Source organism: Vigna unguiculata, chromosome 1 (genome assembly GCF_004118075.2).
Source record: "Vigna unguiculata cultivar IT97K-499-35 chromosome 1, ASM411807v1, whole genome shotgun sequence".
NCBI lineage: Eukaryota > Viridiplantae > Streptophyta > Magnoliopsida > Fabales > Fabaceae > Vigna > Vigna unguiculata.
Window position 1 is genome coordinate 37,715,689 of NC_040279.1, and position 18,023 is coordinate 37,733,711.

The 18,023-nt window shown below is 34.2% G+C and overlaps 1 protein-coding gene across 3 annotated transcripts; it reads left to right on the forward strand.

Annotated features, from left to right (window-relative positions):
- Positions 1 to 1,129: 1,129 nt before the first annotated feature.
- LOC114194758 lies at positions 1,130 to 14,020 on the forward strand. 3 transcript variants are annotated; one of them, XR_003606435.1, is made up of 21 exons: positions 1,130 to 1,335; positions 1,412 to 1,665; positions 1,758 to 1,875; positions 1,953 to 2,035; positions 3,391 to 3,608; positions 3,703 to 3,817; positions 4,863 to 4,945; positions 5,578 to 5,778; positions 5,925 to 6,284; positions 6,717 to 6,888; positions 7,331 to 7,522; positions 7,682 to 7,888; positions 8,007 to 8,099; positions 9,745 to 9,959; positions 10,037 to 10,594; positions 10,701 to 10,781; positions 10,886 to 10,971; positions 11,720 to 12,436; positions 12,853 to 13,003; positions 13,080 to 13,613; positions 13,742 to 14,020. XR_003606435.1 is itself a non-coding variant. In XM_028085157.1 (20 exons), the coding sequence occupies exons 1-20, from the start codon at positions 1,194 to 1,196 to the stop codon at positions 13,141 to 13,143; spliced, it is 4,110 nt and encodes a 1,369-aa protein (XP_027940958.1). In that variant the 5' UTR covers positions 1,130 to 1,193; the 3' UTR covers positions 13,144 to 14,020. The 3 variants fall into 3 exon arrangements, 2 of the variants coding, with proteins under 2 accessions (XP_027940958.1, XP_027940968.1); XM_028085157.1 differs by having other exon boundaries at positions 13,080 to 14,020; XM_028085167.1 differs by lacking the exons at positions 1,130 to 1,335; positions 1,412 to 1,665 and having other exon boundaries at positions 1,857 to 1,875; positions 3,375 to 3,608; positions 13,080 to 14,020.
- The last annotated feature ends 4,003 nt before the right edge of the window (positions 14,021 to 18,023 follow it).

An 18,023-nucleotide genomic window follows, 5' to 3' on the forward strand; every position in this document is an offset into this window, starting at 1 on the left:
TTTACTTTTGAAGTGATTTTTTATCAACTTGAAGTTGAATTTTTAAATTATTAAAATGCACGATTAGGTATATTTTTCAAATTACGGGCAGTCGCTTGTTCGCAGCTTGAATCATTCCTTGCTAGAAGGAAACTTGAATGTGGACTTTTCATTCCGAAACTGAGCACGTCATCTCTGAATTTGTTGGACATTTTGAATGAACCTCCACCCTTCTGCATGCCAAGGCTTTGGGAAAAACAAAAGAAAAAACTAACTGATCGATGTTTTCAAACTAAGACAAAGGTTTGATTTGCCAGTTTCATGTTAACAGCATTACTATATTGCTAAAGGATGGCAAACTTCGAGTCACTTTCCATTCAAATGCTAGAAATATGTTTAACCCTTTCGAATTTAAGAGTTGCTTTGTTTTTGAAGGTTAATTTCCTTATAAAGCCACATTACCAGGTTCTTGATGCACCTCTAAAAACTACCCGCAGCTGCAACACCATAACCATGTTCTGGTTCATTTAATAAAAACATGGATTCTGATTTTTTATTTATTTGCTAGACTGTCGGATTCTTACAAAAATAACTAGGATGAACTTCTGCTGATGAAAACATTAACAAATATAAGCGACTTAATAGGCTGAATTGTGTGATATTAGTTTACAATTGTTTTTAGTCTTTCTTTTCCGTATAAAATATAAAGGCCTACACAACTTTGGAGACTAATATCGCATAAATCAGAAAAAAGTAATTAAAATACAATTAAATAAATGAAATGTTGAAAAATGAAAATCATTTTTTAATTTACTTGTTAATCTTTGGATTATTTAACCTTTTAAAACATGATTCCTTATACTTACAGAAATCTTAACTAGCTACCTAAATTCATCAACCATACTTAATTAAGATCCCTATATTGTTCCATACAAATACATGGATTCATCTGAGGTTGCTTAAATAATTGAAAATTTTACTAAATAATAAATCTGTAAATTACTTGAAAATGTCATATAATTTCTTGGCTTATATAAAATTTAACTAGAAAAAAAAAATTACAAACTGAACAATTACACAAACTTTTTGAAAAAGTCGGAATTAACAGATTAGTTTGAGCAAAAAGAAGCAGCGCGAAGCAAGCGTATAAATCCTTGAGTTCATTGCAATCATGCTTAAACCCTACTCCGCCACTGCATCGGTGAAGGAGCAAAATGGATTCGGCGAACGGAGCAATGGCTGTGAGAGACCAAAGCTTAACGGAATGGCGCATGCATCGTGGTGCCTACCTCGGAGACATTTCAGCTCTGTGTTTTCTCCACCTTCCAAATCTCTCTCTCCCTTTTCTGCTCGCAGGTACCTTGCTCTCTCCGCATTTAATTTCACATTGTTTAACCTTCATTTGTTTAATTCTAGTGGACGCTTCCTTCAGGTTTGGGTTCTGAAATTGCGGTCTATGATTTGGAGCTGAGTAAGAGAATAAAGTCCTTCTCCGTATTCGAAGGAGTTCGCGTCCACGGAATCGCTTCTAGTTTCCCTCGCGGGACCATGATTGCTGTGTTTGGGGAAACGAGGGTGAAGCTGTTTAGCTTCGAATTTGATGGCGTTTCCGGGAGCGCAGAGCTGACGCTAGCTCATTTGTTGCCGAAGTTTGGTGACTGGGTTTTGGATGTTTGTTTCCTCGAGGTCAGTGAGAATAAGTGCTTAATACATTTGATTTTGAAATGATGAATGGCTGTTCTTCTTACTTGTGTCGTTTTTTCTTTACGTGGTAATAGGGATGCTTACCTCATTCCAATGTGGACGGTCATTTTCTTGCCGTGGGATGTAGTGATAATTCAGTTCATGTTTGGGATATTTCCAACTCCATTGCGGTCCTTAAGGTTCAATCTCCAGGTTAGTCTCAACTTCACTATATGTATTATTTTTTTATAATTTTTTTTAATGAGGTTATGTTTCTCGTTGAATAATAGTACGGTGCCTTCTATACTCAATGCGATTATGGGGTCACAATCTTGAAGTTCTCCGTATAGCTTCTGGTACAATATTTAATGAGGTGAGAGATCTGCTGATGATTAATGTTTACAATTGATTTTGAAAATGAACGACAAAAGTCACATGAATTATGAAGTATGTATTCTAAACATTTTATACCTACCATTCAAGTATATTATTGTTTCTTTCCTAGATAGAGTCATGATCTGACTAATATGTAGCGGAAGCATTAGGCTTACGTATTTCATGCTAATTTTCACATATTTAATTCATTTGTCTGTCCTTTGTTTTTCTTTTTAAATTGTTAGAAATGAGCTTTAAGTCTCACTCAACCCCACAAAACCGGCTTGTAAGTTGAGGTTTGCATCTCACTTATATACTATGAAATTGCCTTATCTTGTGCGTGAGACTAGAAATTAATGGGTGGTATGGGTGAAATAGAATGTCCAAGAAATCTCGCTAGGATAGTTTTTTTTTTTAAATAATGGCTCCGATACCATGTTAGAGGTGGACTTTAAGCCTAACTCAACCCCACAAAATCGGGTCAGGTGAGGTTTGCATCTCACTTATATATTATGAAATTACCTTATCTCTAATCGATGTAAGAGTTCCAACACACCCCTCACGATGAGATATATACATCTTTTGCGTGGGACTAGAAATTAATGGATAGTATGAGTGGAACAGAATGTCCAAGAAATATTCAATGATCATGCTATTGAAGACAATTGATATACCCATAGAAAGATACATTTTTCCTTTATGTTTAGTCTCATCAAATGCTGAATAGCATGTTCCGATCTAACATGGACATGTTAGGTATGTGGTAAGAAAGGAACCTAGACAGAACTGATAATAATGTAAATTCCCTCTTTGTCCTCATCCAGTGAGCATTTTTACTATTATTTGGCTTGAAATAAGTTCCTGACGCTTAATAATTTGCTAATTATCTTTCATCTGCTTTGATATTTTTTACTCTAAATTCTGCTTCTACAGATCCAGTGGGCTGATTGCTGGAAAAGCCTTCATAACACTGATTAAATGGAATCTTTTTTCTGTCAAATGCAATCCTGCTTAATCCACATACTAAAACCAAAGATCTCATGCGAAGAAAAATTCCAAGTGTTCGAGACTATCCCAATTTTCATATTGAAGGATAATAAGTATATAACATTACTGCTGTAATATGAGCATAATATAACACTACATGATTAGTTAGTAATTTTTATTCAAGCGCATGAAGGATCTTTTTTCTGAACAGTATCTCTTTACTTTGGTTTTCTCCATATTAGTATTGTACTTAAAATACTTATCATTATCCTTTTCAAAGGTTCCTTAAGTTTTTTATGGCCTGATGTTTAATTTGTTGATGTTTCTATTTTCTTTTAATTACTTCAAAGAGTTTGGTTCGGGCAGATTATTGTTTGGAAAGTGACCCATCAACACAATAAATCTTCAAGTCATCAAGAAAACCATGATCAACAGAGCATTTCATCTTCTGTATGCTGCCAGCTAAAGGATAACCTGTTTGAGGCAACTCATGTATGTAAACTTATTGGACATGAAGGTTCAATCTTCCGAATAGCATGGTCATCTTGTGGATCTAAACTGGTATCTGTCTCTGATGACCGGAGGTGAGTTAGTTTTCAAGTCCTACTGTATCACTAATTTATGTTCACTCTTAGATATAATGACATGTGTAGTGATTGGTCTCCTTTATTAATGCAGTGCACGTGTTTGGGCTGTCTCTATGGAAGGGGAACATGCATTGTGCCACAATTCCACTGCCCTTGTCTTATTTGGACATAATGCTCGGGTTTGGGACTGCTGTATTTCTGATAATGTAAGCAATTCATTCTTTATTTTCTTAAGTTTAACGGTATCTTTTAATAAATAAAACAACCAAAAAGAGACATGCCCTTTCATTCATATATATATAAACAATTTATCTTCAAGAGAAGATCTTTACTCTGATATGTTAAACTTCCTATATTTTTTTATTCATTATATCATATTGTGATTCTTCATCTCCAACGGAAAAGGTAGTATCATTTCATAAAATTTTCCTCTTTATATCAATATTTTTTACTGTTCTCCAAATTTTTCCTTGCATTTTTTTTTATCTACAATGTTAGTTGGTAGTATTTGTTAGTGGGGGAGTTGAACCCACAACCTCTCTCATCTTCCCTTCCAATTTTACTATTAAGTCAACTTTATATTTCAATTTTTTTTCACTATTAACTAACAAAATCATTATTCTGTTTTTATTTATTTTATTTGATTGGAATGTCTATTTACCTTTGAGATAAAAGCTTCTCAATAGACGTATCTTATTTTGAAGGCAAAAATTTTTACTTTTATTTGTCTCCCTTCTTTTCTGAATGTGACTTAGACTTTGGTCTTCTTGTAAGCCATTCCTTTAATTACCGCTGACCAGTAAATGCTTACTAATTGAAATGCATAATAATATTTCCGAAGATGTTCATGTGCCACTAGCTTAAAGTTTGTGAATGAGTTTACTTATTAAGTTGTCATTTTGTGACTTTTTGCCACCAAGTGAGTTATTTTGACAAGATTATTATTTTCACCTGTCTGATAATTTTTACTGATACTGATAAATTTCACTTATTGAAATAATTTTATAAGCTAATTTACTTTTTAATGTATTTTTAATTCTCTAATGATTCTTTTTCGTAAATTATTAATACGATCTTTTATAAATGATAAGCATCCCTCATAATATGGTACACTTGTCTTCAATTAAAAACTAGCTATAACTAAACGTTTTTTTTTTAATGTATTTGACTTGACAGCGTAAACCGTACTGTGTTATATGTGTTTATATGTCCGCTTAGATTTCCATTTATATTGGTCTTTTTTTTCTGCAGTTGATTGTCACTGTTAGCGAGGATTGTACATGTCGTATTTGGGGAGTGGACGGTAAACAACTCCAAGTCATTAAGGAGCACATGTAAGTTATATTATGAACATGAATTCTTAATTGTTGAGTTAGAGTATAAATTGCTAATATTTGGAATTTACTCTGGCCCTAATCAAACAATCTTTGAAGTTTATGTGGATTTTTGACATTCTGTGAACTGAGTGTCTACAGGAAACAACCATCAGTAGTATAATATCTTGAGTACCTTTGAAATTGTGATAAATGTGGTTGATCATATATTAACCTTTAAATGACCTGACTCAAAAAAATATCTCTTGTTAGTTGTCATTGGTTTCCCATGCTTCACTCTGAAAATTGTCTATTTTTGGTTGATAGATATTTAGATGAAGTTTAAAAATGAACCATGGAATTTTCTAGCATGAATTTTGGATTTTCCTACTTACAGATGTTCCAATTTTGTTTTTTCCTAAAAGTAAAATCAATTGGATGTGTGATATAGTACTGTACAAGCAATTTCTTTTTTGCTTTGTAACTTACAATTATAGCATTCTACTGCTTCATTAGAGTCATAGCCTGAGTACTACTTAAGTTGTGTTCTCTGTAAGACAGTTATTTTATTATGATCTTTAAGGTTCTCACAATTTCACTTGTTCGAGGAATTAGAGGCATAACAAAGTATTTGCCTTCTTTGCTGTATACAGTGGAAGAGGTATATGGAGATGTTTGTATGACCCAAATTCATCACTGCTTATAACTGCTGGGTTTGACTCTGCTATTAAAGTACATCAACCTCATGCATCTCTGCCCATGGGCTTGGAAGCAGTACAAGGATCCCCTAGTAGTACAGAGTTGTTTTCGATTTGCATACCTAATGTGTCAGAGCATATTGGATTTATGGACAGGTAGGTTTCTTAAAATATTATGAACTCGCTTGGGTCTGCTACTAACTCTTCAAAATTTGGAACTGGTATTATGTGTTTTCCTATAATTCTGTATTCTGATTTCCAGATTTCCATGTTGACTGGCCTTGCCTCCTTTTTTGTTGTAGCAAGAGTGAATATGTTCGATGTTTGCGCTTTTCCTGTCAGGAATCTCTTTATGTTGCCACCAATAATGGTTATCTCTACCATGCTAAATTATGCGACACTGGAGGTGCTCAGTGGAATCAACTTGTCCAGGTCAGCGATGGGGCACCAATTATTTGTATGGATTTATTGGCCAAGGACTCTGTTGAACATGACTGTGGTGCTGAGGATTGGATTGCTGTCGGAGATGGTAAAGGAAATATGACAATTATTGATGTTACCAAGGATGATTGCTCTCCTACAGTGAGATTGTGCTTTACTTGGCCAGCTGAAACGGAGAGACAGCTCTTGGGTACTTATTGGTGCAAATCTCTGGGATGTAGGTAATGTGTTTCTTAAATCATGCATGGATACACAATACCTGTTGCTAAGGTGTGAATCCATCCTTGGTACTTTCTGCCAATGAGTGTCCTGGCCTTGTTATTAAAACGAGTGTAATTATAGAAAAAAATATACTCCTCACCATTACAAAACTTTAGTCAGGGAAGAGAATTGCACTTGTTGCTAATGTAGTTCAAGTTATGTACCTCTTTGATTGACAGGTCATAAGATCATACTGTTTGTACTGTGTTAAGCATGCTCATTTTATAGTCTCATTACCATATTTATCACACTACTATAAAATGAGAGATCATAGTATATTACAACCTTCTTTAGTTTCTCATTCCATTTCTTAATCTTTTCTTTTATTTGATTTTTATTTATTTATTTTTAATATAATAAAGTATTATGATTCTCTGGTGACAATTGTGTAGGTATGTCTTCACAGCTGATCCTAGAGGAACATTGAAACTCTGGAGATTGCCTGACCCTTCACAATCTGATCTTCAGAGCTCCACGAGGAGTAACAAAGTATCACTTATAGCAAAGTTCATATCAAATTATGGAATGAGGATAATGTGTTTGGATGCATGTATGGAGGAAGAGGTATTCTTCTATCCTTCATTTAGGATCTTCTCAATTTTTTGGTCATGCTATGAGAAAGGCATAGAAAATTATTGTGTGACCCACCGTTGTGTAGGGTTCATAATTTTTCTTATGGCTCTCTCTCATAACATGACAAATTCATGAACTTGCTAGCATGAGAGGATCTAGATCCATCTATCCATATTCACTTTATCAGTTTATTCTTTTTGGTGGTGAGTAGATTAAATTTTAATGTGTTCATTGTTGCTTAATTTTATCTGTGGAAGACTATAAGATACTTGATAGAATCTGACTTTATAATGCACTTAAAACATCATTTAAATTATTTTTTTTGTAGAAATGGTGGCATGGATGTTTTTCATTTTTAATTTTAAAATATTATGATATGAACATACTAGTGTACAAATTAAAAACGGAAATTTATCTTGAATCCAAATGTCAGGTCTTAGCATGTGGTGATGTGCGGGGTAATATGGTTTTGTTCCCTTTGCTAAAGAATCTGGTCCTGAGCATATCTGACACAGAAGAAAGGAAGATACCTCCAGTAAATAATTTCAAAGGAGTTCATGGGATTTCAAGTGTCTCCAGTGTTTCTGTGACCAAGCTTGGTTATAATCAGCTAGAGATACGCTCAGTATGTTCAACTTTTCTCCTTTAGATGCAGTGACTGGTGATCCACATTTAAGCATTTGCCAAATATAATATTGAGAGCACTCTTAATATTCTAACCTGCAAGTGTAGATATGATTGTGGTCAACCTTGATTCCAATTGTTGATTTTTATTCTTGTTCAGACTGGAGCAGATGGTTGCATATGCTATCTGGAATATGACAAAGAAATGCATAATTTACAATTTACGGGAATGAAACAAGTTAAAGAATTGTCTTTGATTGAGTATGTTTCTGTGGATAACAAGTCTGGTGATAGATTGTCAAGCAGCTATGCAGCTGGTTTTGCATCTGTGGATTTCATAGTATGGAACTTAGTGAACGAAAATAAGGTACTTTGACAACCTTTTCTCTTTACTTTGCATCTTAGGATTTCATACATTTACTTGTCCGTTGCTTTATACCATTAGCACCTGTTATAGATTTAATGATATCGAATGGTGTTAACAGGTGGTGAACATTCCATGTGGTGGATGGCGACGTCCTCATTCCTTTTATCTGGGTGATATACCAGAGATGAGGAACTGCTTTGCCTTTGTCAAGGTTTGCTTTCTTTGAAAGCTTTAATTATTAAAAATTTCAGGAAGCATTTGATCTTGCTCATTTACAACTGCTCATTAGTTATTTGATCTTGCTGCTCAAGCTCAAATCTATTTAAGATCATTTAATGAACAGGGCTTGTATATGTGTTCTTTAGATTTCAAAATTTTCCTAGTCATGTCTAAGGGTAACTGAAAGGAACTTTTGATCATCTTGTTTAGCTCCACTATTTCGCTTCAATAACATAGGTGTAGGAAGAAGTTAAAGAAGGTTCTAAAACTAGAGTTGAAATTTAGTGCTGCAATTGTAGGATATAAGGCTGTGATTGTCTTGGAATGACGGTTTGGGCCTAATAAATTCTACAATAATTATAATTACATAATGGTTAAGTTTGCACCCTACTTGCATACTCTATTTGATCCTTACAACTAGTCCTTGTGGTACCAAACTACAACCCTTTTAGGTTGCAACTAAAGTGGGCTGGGAGTGACAACAATTAAGGCGGTTGATCACTATGAAAGTAACTTTCCAACATGTACATGAGTTCTAGTCTGGAGTGTGGCAAATGCAGGTGGCCGACAATGGACCTAAGATAGACTGTTACTGTTAAGCTATAAAGATAAAGAGAAGCATTGAACAACCTTGTGTTTTTTGTAACAACATTGTGATTTATTTATATTCAGAAAAGGAAATCAATTAGATAAATGTAGGAGATCTGATATCCTCTAATAATAAAGATATGATCTTGATATTTTTTTTTATCATAAAGATAAAGAGAGGCATTAAACTGAAATTGTGCATTTCTGTAATAACAGGGGTGATTTATTTATATTGAGAAAAGAAATCAATTCGATAAATAGAGGAGACTTTATATTCTCTAATAATAAAGATACGATCATAGAATAATATAGATATGATCTTGATATTCTTTATTACAAAGATATTATAAAAATATGATCCTGGTATATGTAATTATAAAGATATGATCCTTATTTATGTAATTATAACAATTACCATCTTGGAATGTTGGTTTGAGTTTAAATTAATCTTTCAAAATGAACTTTCAAGTGAAGGTTTGAATCTCACTTGTATGTGTATTCTATTTTAGCCATATCAGTGGTCATCACCCTAAATGTTGCAATAAGACAACTTCCAAATAAGGTTGATACATTCAATAGTTTGGGATAGTTGTCAAATTAAATTATTTTAATAATCAATTATAATCAGAATTCATAATAAGTTTTCTCTTGAGTAAGTTTGTTCATAAATGGTTTTAAGATAATTAATTTTGTTTGTACGTAACAAAGATATAAACTTTTATGTAAAAAAAGCATACTTGAAGTTGGAAGGGAAAAAAAATTGTTGAGGAATAATTATAAGCTACTCATTTGACACTCATAAAATCAACTTAATTTTTAAGAAAAAAAAACTTAACAAATTTCAGCTACTGTCCCAAACATATAGCTGAAATGTAATCTTAAAAACAACTGAAATCCTTGAAGTTAATATTTTTAAAACATATTACTACATTTTTAAGCTTTTCCTGCAGTCACTTTATCAGGTAGTAAGCCTATTTTGTCCTACATGATTGATTTCTTTTATCACAATTGTCTCCGAAACATCTAACTAATATGGCCAATTGTTACAGGATGATTTGATACATATACATAGACACTGGATTCATAATAGAGATGGGAAGGTTTACCCTCAAAATTTACACACGCAATTCCATGGTAGAGAGATACATTCCTTGTGCTTTATCTCTGAAGATGTTCTAGTTGGAGATAATTTCAAGTGCACCTTATTTTCTAAATCAAGTTGGATTGCAACTGGATGTGAGGATGGAACTGTGAGGTTGACTTGGTAAGACCATTGTTATCTGCTGTCTGTAGAACTTGCTTCAATGCTTTATTAACACCTACCCTGTCTGTTTTATTTAGGTACTCTCCAGGCACTGAAAATTGGTCCATGTCAAAACTGCTTGGAGAACATGTTGGAGGATCAGCGGTGAGATCAATTTGTTGTGTGTCGAAAGTACACACAATTTCACCAGATATGGGTGATGTACCTGATGGGAGGATTGAACTGAATGCTGCTCTTGAGAACAAACATAATCCAACATTACTCATATCAGTGGGTGCAAAGCGTGTCTTAACCTCTTGGTTATTAAAAAATACGAGGCTGGACATAAAAAATGACTTCATAATCAATCATCAACACAAATCAGAAGATGATGACAGTTTTTTGTCAAGTTTGTCCTCATCAATGACGTTCCAATGGCTGTCCACTGATATGCCAGCCAAATATTCAGTTACACGTGATACTCCCAAAAATAATGTGCAGAAGATAGTTGGTGTAGCCGAAAATGTTTGTCATACAAATAATGATGCTGGAATGATTTCTGAGAGTGGAATGGCAAACTTGATCAGAGACAAACATGAAGATGACTGGAGATATCTTGCAGTCACAGCTTTTCTTGTTAGATGTTCTGGTTCCAGGTGAGAAAAGATGCCTAATATTTCCTTTCTTGATCTTGTATTTGGGTAAGTCTAACTAATTTCATGCAAAAACAGAAACTAACCTTTCCTTTTGTGTACATTCCAGGATATCTGTCTGTTTTGTTGTTGTTGCATGTTCAGATGCCACGCTTATGTTACGGGCTTTAATTTTACCCTTTCGCTTGTGGTATTCTCATTTAATCCTCTTTTGGTTTCCATGATGATTTTTCTCTGCTTTCTTATTTTTCTTGCCACATTTCACATGCTGCTTTCCCTTTTACCTGATGGCAGGTTTGATGTCGCTTTACTGGTTCCTTTATTGGCACCAGTTTTGTCATTGCAGCATATCATATTTCCCCTGTGTAGGCCTTGTAAAGGTTTGTATTACATGACAGTGATTACTGGCTAGAGTTCTTCTGGATATCCTAATTCCTTTCTTTCACGTGGATGTGATAGTTTTATTGCAATAACTCAAATAATTTCTAAGTTTGTCTCTTCAAAAGTTAATGTGGTTTTATTGCATGGTACTCAAAATTAATGGTGAAAAACTTAATGCACGATGTACTGGCATTGAGAAAACCAAAGTTCAAAGATGAAATTGTCTCAATGTTTGGGTTGGGTTTAATTTGTGATCACGGAACTGATTTAGATAGTCCAAAGGCCATGCTAGATTATTGTTACATGTGTTCTGTGATACTAGTTATGACTAATTAATTTGGTATTGGGTGGTTGGGATATTTCAGTAATTTTCTTATTCCCAGGTTATTGGGTGTCCTTGGGAAGTCAGTTGATTCTATATTGGTATTGGTGGGTTTTCTTTGAGTTCAGAAGTTTTTCTTATTGGTTGTTAGTAGTTTGAGGGTTGATTTATTCTATCTCGTGTGTAAGTTATAGGAAGCTTATTCATAGTTTTGTAACACTTCCAATAAAATTATCAGTTTTTTGATTTTTGGATGTGCTTTTGCCTTTTGAAGAATGCCCCAACTCCCAACTAAAAGACAGTGTTTGTAATGATAAATTTGTTATGTAATGACATACTATTATAATTTTATGGTTCATATTTCTGTGTAGCACCTGCTTCCTGTATAAGTTTGATTCATCTTATGTCTGAACATTTTTTTGCAGAAAACATCCAAGCTGGAAATGTTTATATTGTGATTAGTGGGTCTACTGATGGCAGTGTTGCTTTTTGGGACCTAACTGACAGTGTTGAAGCTTTTATGCAACGGGTTTCAGTTTGTAATGTTGAAAAGCTTTTTGATTGTCAAAAGCGACCACGAACGGGGAGAGGAAGTCAGGGTGGTAGACAGTGGAGATCCTTACGCAGAGACTTGTCAAAGAAAAGACAAGACAGCAGTCTGGTCACTTTGAAAGCCAAAGAGAAGATCGAAAAGGGGACCCCTTACGTGCCAAGTGATTCTGAAGACAGTAGAACGGGTTGTTCTCAATCCACACATATGGCTCTCCTGGAGTTAGAAAGCAAGACTGATAATTCCTCGATGGAAATATGTGAAATACAGCCTCTATGCCTGCAAAAGATTCACCAATCTGGTGTCAACTGTCTCCATGTTTCAGAGATAAAGAGTGGGCAAAATACTGACTGTTGTCAAACGTACAGCATAGTTAGTGGGGGTGATGATCAAGCACTTAATCATCTAATGGTTGAATTATCACCTAAATCAATAAATTTACATGACGGGATTTTGTGCCCTGAGATCACTCGTATTGCCTCTGTGCCTGAATATGGAAAGGACTTCAACTTTCAAAATATGAGCAAGAAATTTAAGATTAGATTCTTAAATAACGAAAAATTACCGTCTGCCCACAGCGCTTCCGTCAAAGGTAAAGAAGCTGTGTAATTATACTCTCTATCTATCCCCATGTTTTGTTTGCTCCAGATGTAAGGAATAGTTGAAGCTTGTTTTGGCTTTCATTGTTTGATTCAATGCTCGTCTTTCCCCCTAAAAAAATTAACTTCTTCATGTAGCACCCATCTTAGAATATTTTAAGTGTATCCCCGTATAATTGTTTTATTTTAGGGTTTAGAATAGACTAGTCTGGTAGATTTGCCAAAAGATTTCTCGTTGGGTAAATATTAACATACTTGTGAGGTAAATATTAACATACTTGTGATCCTTAAAAACTATATATCCATTTTTGAATCTTAATCAAATTGAAGCAAATATTTGAAAATGCATATGAACCATTTCAATAATTTGGATCATTGATGCATCATAATCAGCCTTTATTTTATGAAGGTGTCTGGACAGACGGATCCTGGGTGTTTTCCACTGGACTTGATCAGCGGGTCAGGTGCTGGCGTCTTCAGCGGAGTAAACTAATAGAGCATTCATATCTAATAGTTAGTGTTCCAGAGCCAGAAGCGTTATCTGCTAGGGCTTGTGGCAGGTGATTGTTATATATGATTGGATGATCAGGTAAGGTTATATACTTTTGTTTGTCTGAACTCTTTTTTCTTTTGCAGGAACCAATATCAAATTGCTGTCGCGGGAAGAGGGATGCAAATAATTGATTTTTCTGAATCTTGAAACAAGATTGATGATTGATGTGGAGAGTGAAGTCATTGTTGTTGTGTTTTTTGTACTCATACATCCAAATAGTTTACGAGGAGTGCAATGTTGCCAACCTCATTCAAATGAATCTAGTTGAAACAGTTCTGATGGTAAATTCTCCAGTGTTGGCAAAATGGTTGCTCCATGTAGCTGAAAAGTGAATTATATGCGTACCAACTGTAGCTATTGATTTTTGTTTGCTCCCAGCCCAACAGTGCAGTCTGTCTGGTTATATTTTCTGCTTTTAGCCAAGGGACCATTATCACTAATATTGAACTTATGCGCCTCATTCGCACAAACACAGCCCCCTTCTCCGTCTTTGAGCTTAGGTTCTGCAAATGCCTCTGTATCGAGTCCCAAGGATCGAAGTTGTCACCTGGATACAAGGGGAAGAACTAGTCAAGGGTACACCGGACTGACCAACAATGACTCGAGTTTCACGGAAGGTTTGCTCATTGCACTAGACATTTAACTATCAATTTGTCCCTATGTAATGTACATTATAAATGCATTTTCAATTTTATAGCCGATAGACTGCAGTATGTCCTAAATGATTTCGTCTCTCTTTGCCAAGCTACCTTGGTTCTTGGCAGGAATATCATCTTGAAAACATCATTGCGCTTGAACTAGTGCACTGCATGGAGGCTGTGGAGGATGAACGCTATAAAATCTAGTGAAATAGACTTAGAAAAAGCGTATGATCGAATCTCTTTGTCACTTATTCATGATTGTTTGGAGGAGCCAAAGGTTCCCCATGCGTGAGAAATATGATTATAGCCTGCACATTATCGTTCATCGTTATTGTGTCATGGTGATAAAGTGAAACATTCTGTTCCCCTAGAGGAGTCGGAAATCACATATCTCCGTCTTTTATTTTTCTTTTAGCGATTTGCATGAAAAAATTCTCATTTGATTCATGATGCGAAAATCTGCCCAAACCTACTCATTATGTTTATCGACAATATCCTTATTTTGAGAAAAACTTCGGATCAACAATTGGAGGTTATCTTAAATCTTAAAGGGTTAAATATGTTTTTGATCCTTTAACTTTCAGTGAATTTTAAAATTAGTTTATTTTGAAATTATAGATCAATTTAGTCCTTTATCTTTTAAAATACGTAGATTTAGTCTTTTTAATCAAATTTTGTTAGATTTATTTAATGTTTCGTACGTATTTTAAGATTGTATTTGAGTTGTTTATATTGTTTGACACATGTTTGTTTTAATGTTAAGTTAAATATTATTGTGAAATGTGCTTGAAATGTCAAATAAATTTAATAAAATTTGATTAAAATGATTAAATCTATGTATTTCAAAAGATTAAGAACTAAATTGGTCCAAAATTTTGAAATAGATTAATTTTAAAATTTACTGAAAGTTAAAAGACTAAATAGATATTTAATTCAATCTTAAATTATCAAGGGTATTGTGTTCTTTCTGGACAAAAGTTAAAGAAAACAGAAGACCACCACATAATTTTTTTTCCAGAAATGTTAGTCTGGAAAATTGAGATACCTCTTCACTCAAAAAGTGGATACTTGATGGCAGCATTGCACCATTTTCGTTATAATATTTGATCACTAATGCCTTTTTGGTTAAAGGATTTTGTACCTAGACCTTTGCATTAGGAAACTCATTATGGAAACGACTATTATTCTATTATTACCAGTATTTTTCAGCAAACACACTTTCACGGGGATCTCTCAAAGCAGAAAAATATCATTAACACATTTACAAAGTGATTGGCCAAGAATTGTATTATTCAAGATTATCGTGTTTATATTAAATTAAAAATGTTTTATATTTAGTATCTTTAAAAAGAAAAGGATATTACTTTATGTTTGTTGTGATGTATGAAGAGATGCATCATAATTTTAATTTAACGTAGAATTACATATACTTTTCTTAATCTTTACTCCACGTCTTGCCATACATGCCATGTGGATATCGCACGCGAAGGTTCGAAATAAAGACTGGTGCTTGAAAAGGGAAAACGTTGAGGGTTGCGTCATTCATCCATGGATTTAAAACGAAGCACACGAATCTTTTGCGAGATTTTTTTTTTTTCAATTATTGTTTACCAAATCCTTTCCATGTCATTTCGGACTATATATCAATAATTGTTCTTAACAACAATATTATCTACCATTACGAAGTACTAAAAGAACGTATGGCGTTATTTCTTTAACCTTTAAACAATAGCATTTTAAAAAGAAGTGTTAGTCTTCCAATCAATTATATAATTGCTTTCTTAAAATGTTGTACTTATCGTGTTCTTGTTTCTGACACCATTTCACCCTGCGCATTAAAGGTATTTATGATAAACTGTCGGAGAATAATTCTTTCCAGGTATGTAAATAACCGAAATATATTGTTTTCTTGACATTTATGTTTTATCCACACAATTAAGAACCTAATCTTCTCCGCATGATTGAATGTGTTGTGAATTTTGAGGGTTAAATACTTTTTTTTAACCCTTCAACTTTCATATGAATTTGATATTTCAAACTTACACTTCATCTTCAAGTTTATAGATTACAAACATACTTAGTCCTGAATTTAATTAACCTTCCATGTTTTTCAACCCAAATACGTTATTGATAGTAACAAATTTTGGAGTCTCCTTTTTTAAGAAAACAATTACTATACCATAAGAAAATGGCGACAAATTGTCTTAGGTGGTCGATAGCATGTTGCACGTTACCACATTTATGGTTTTATGATGCATCCGGAATATGAGATCTGCAACTTTGCGTTGAAAAATAGCAAGTTGCCACCACTCACCCACCTTCAAACGCGTAAACAAATGGGACTCTCTATCTCTGTCCACAGATTGTAAAGTTCAATCCTTGAGTTTGTTGGAGTTGAAAGGGAAATAATTTAATCGAGAGAAGGAAAAACATAACCAAGTAAAGTGTACAGTATTATGAGATTGATGTGAAAAATGACTTATTTTATTCAACGCAGCAGCAGTACATTTATAATAAAAAAAATAAAACTGACAATAACCACATAACCATGATTTCAGGAAACGTGAATAACAAACATACTTGCACCTAAAGTTTAGGAAGACCTATTGACTAATTAAAAAAATTAAACAACGATCTGCAGTTACAAAAAGCATATATTTAACACTCCTCCTTGCTTTAGGAACTGCTGCACACTCCAATTCTTTTTCTCAATAATTCAAATTTGCTGACAGGCAAAGGCTTTGTGAACATGTCAGCCAACTGATCTTCAAACTTGCAGTAAACTAAGTTCACCTCTCCATTTTGCTACATCTCCCTCAAAAAATAGAGCTTGATGTTGAAATGTTTTGTTTTCCCATGAGATACTGGATTATTTGCAATTGCAATTGCTGCTTGGTTGTCAACAAAAACCTCAATTTTATTTTTCTGCTGAAAGTGTAAATCATATAGAATCTTTTTCAGCCATAGAACTTGATTTACAGCAGCTGTTGCTGCTATGAATTCAGCCTCTGCAGTGGATTGTGCTACAATCTCTTGCTTCTTTGTGCACCATGAGAAAACTCCTGAACCTAAGGTGAAACAATACCCTGAAGTGCTTTTCATGTCATCATAAGATCCAACCCAATCACTATCAGAAAATCCACACAACTTGAAATTTGTACACTTCTCAAATTTGACACCATAATCAAGAGTGCCTTTCACATACCTTAATATTCTTTTTGCTGCTCTTAAATGCACCTCACTAGCACAATGCATAAATCGAGATAAGAGACTAACAGCAAATATAATGTCTGGTCTTGTTGCAGTTAGGTACATTAGACATCCAATCAAGCTCCTGTAGTATCCTTCATCAACTTTATCAGCACCATCTTCCTTGATGAATTTCTCTCTTTGATTCATTGGTGTGCTAACTGCTTTACATTCATCCATTTGAAATTTCCTCAATATTTCCTTTGCATATTTTCTTTGGCAAATGAACACTTGATTTTCACCTTGTTTGATCTCAATTCCAAGAAAATAGGTCATGAGACCAAGATCTGTCATTTCAAATGCTTGCATCATTTCTTGCTTGAATTCGTCAATCAACTTTGTGTCATCTCCAGTTACTAAAAGATCATCAACATATAGTGAAACTATGAGAAAACTATTTCCCTTATCTTTCACATAGAGAGTGAATTCAGATAAGCTTTTTGTAAAGCCTATGCTTAATAGGTGATCATTTATTCTACTGTACAAGGCCCTTGGAGCTTGCTTTAGGCCATATAGGGCCTTTCTTAGTAGATAAACTTTATCTTCTTCACCATGCTTCACGAATCCCTCTGGTTGCTCCACATATATTTCTTCTTCTAGAACTCCATTTAAAAATGTTGATTTGACATCCAACTAGAATATTTTCCAGCCCTTTTGCATAGCTATAGTTAACACCAATCTGATTGTATCTAATCTAGACACAGGAGCAAAAGTGTCAGAATAATCAACACCAAAGATTTGTGCATACCCTTTAACCACGAGTCTGGCCTTGTATTTGTTGATTGAGCTATCTGCATTAAGCTTTGTTCTGAAAACCCATTTGACTCCAATGACTTTTTGTTTTCAGGCTTGTCAACCAACTCCCACGTTTTGTTTTTTTGAATCATAGACATCTCCTCCTCCATTGCATTTTTCCATTTTGGGAGTCTTAGTGCTTCCTCACGGCTAGCAGGTTCACAAATAGCTACATTACATCTTTGATAGATGTTAGACAATAGCCTAGTTCCTCTGATTGGAGGATCATCTTCCAATTCATCTTGCAACAGTTTGTGGTTTGTTCTCCATGATGATTATCTTCTATAATTGGAAAGAATTCTGTTGTGCTTTGTGAGTTCTTCCAATCCCATTTCTGACCTT

Excerpts from the sequence above, each read along its gene's own strand:
- LOC114194758 (XM_028085157.1), top strand. The coding sequence starts at position 1,194 with ATGGATTCGGCGAACGGAGCAATGGCTGTGAGAGACCAAAGCTTAACG. Across the intron at positions 7,523-7,681 it reads ATCAGCTAGAGATACGCTCA|ACTGGAGCAGATGGTTGCAT; the intron begins GTATGTTCAACT and ends ATTCTTGTTCAG. Across the intron at positions 8,100-9,744 it reads ACTGCTTTGCCTTTGTCAAG|GATGATTTGATACATATACA; the intron begins GTTTGCTTTCTT and ends CAATTGTTACAG.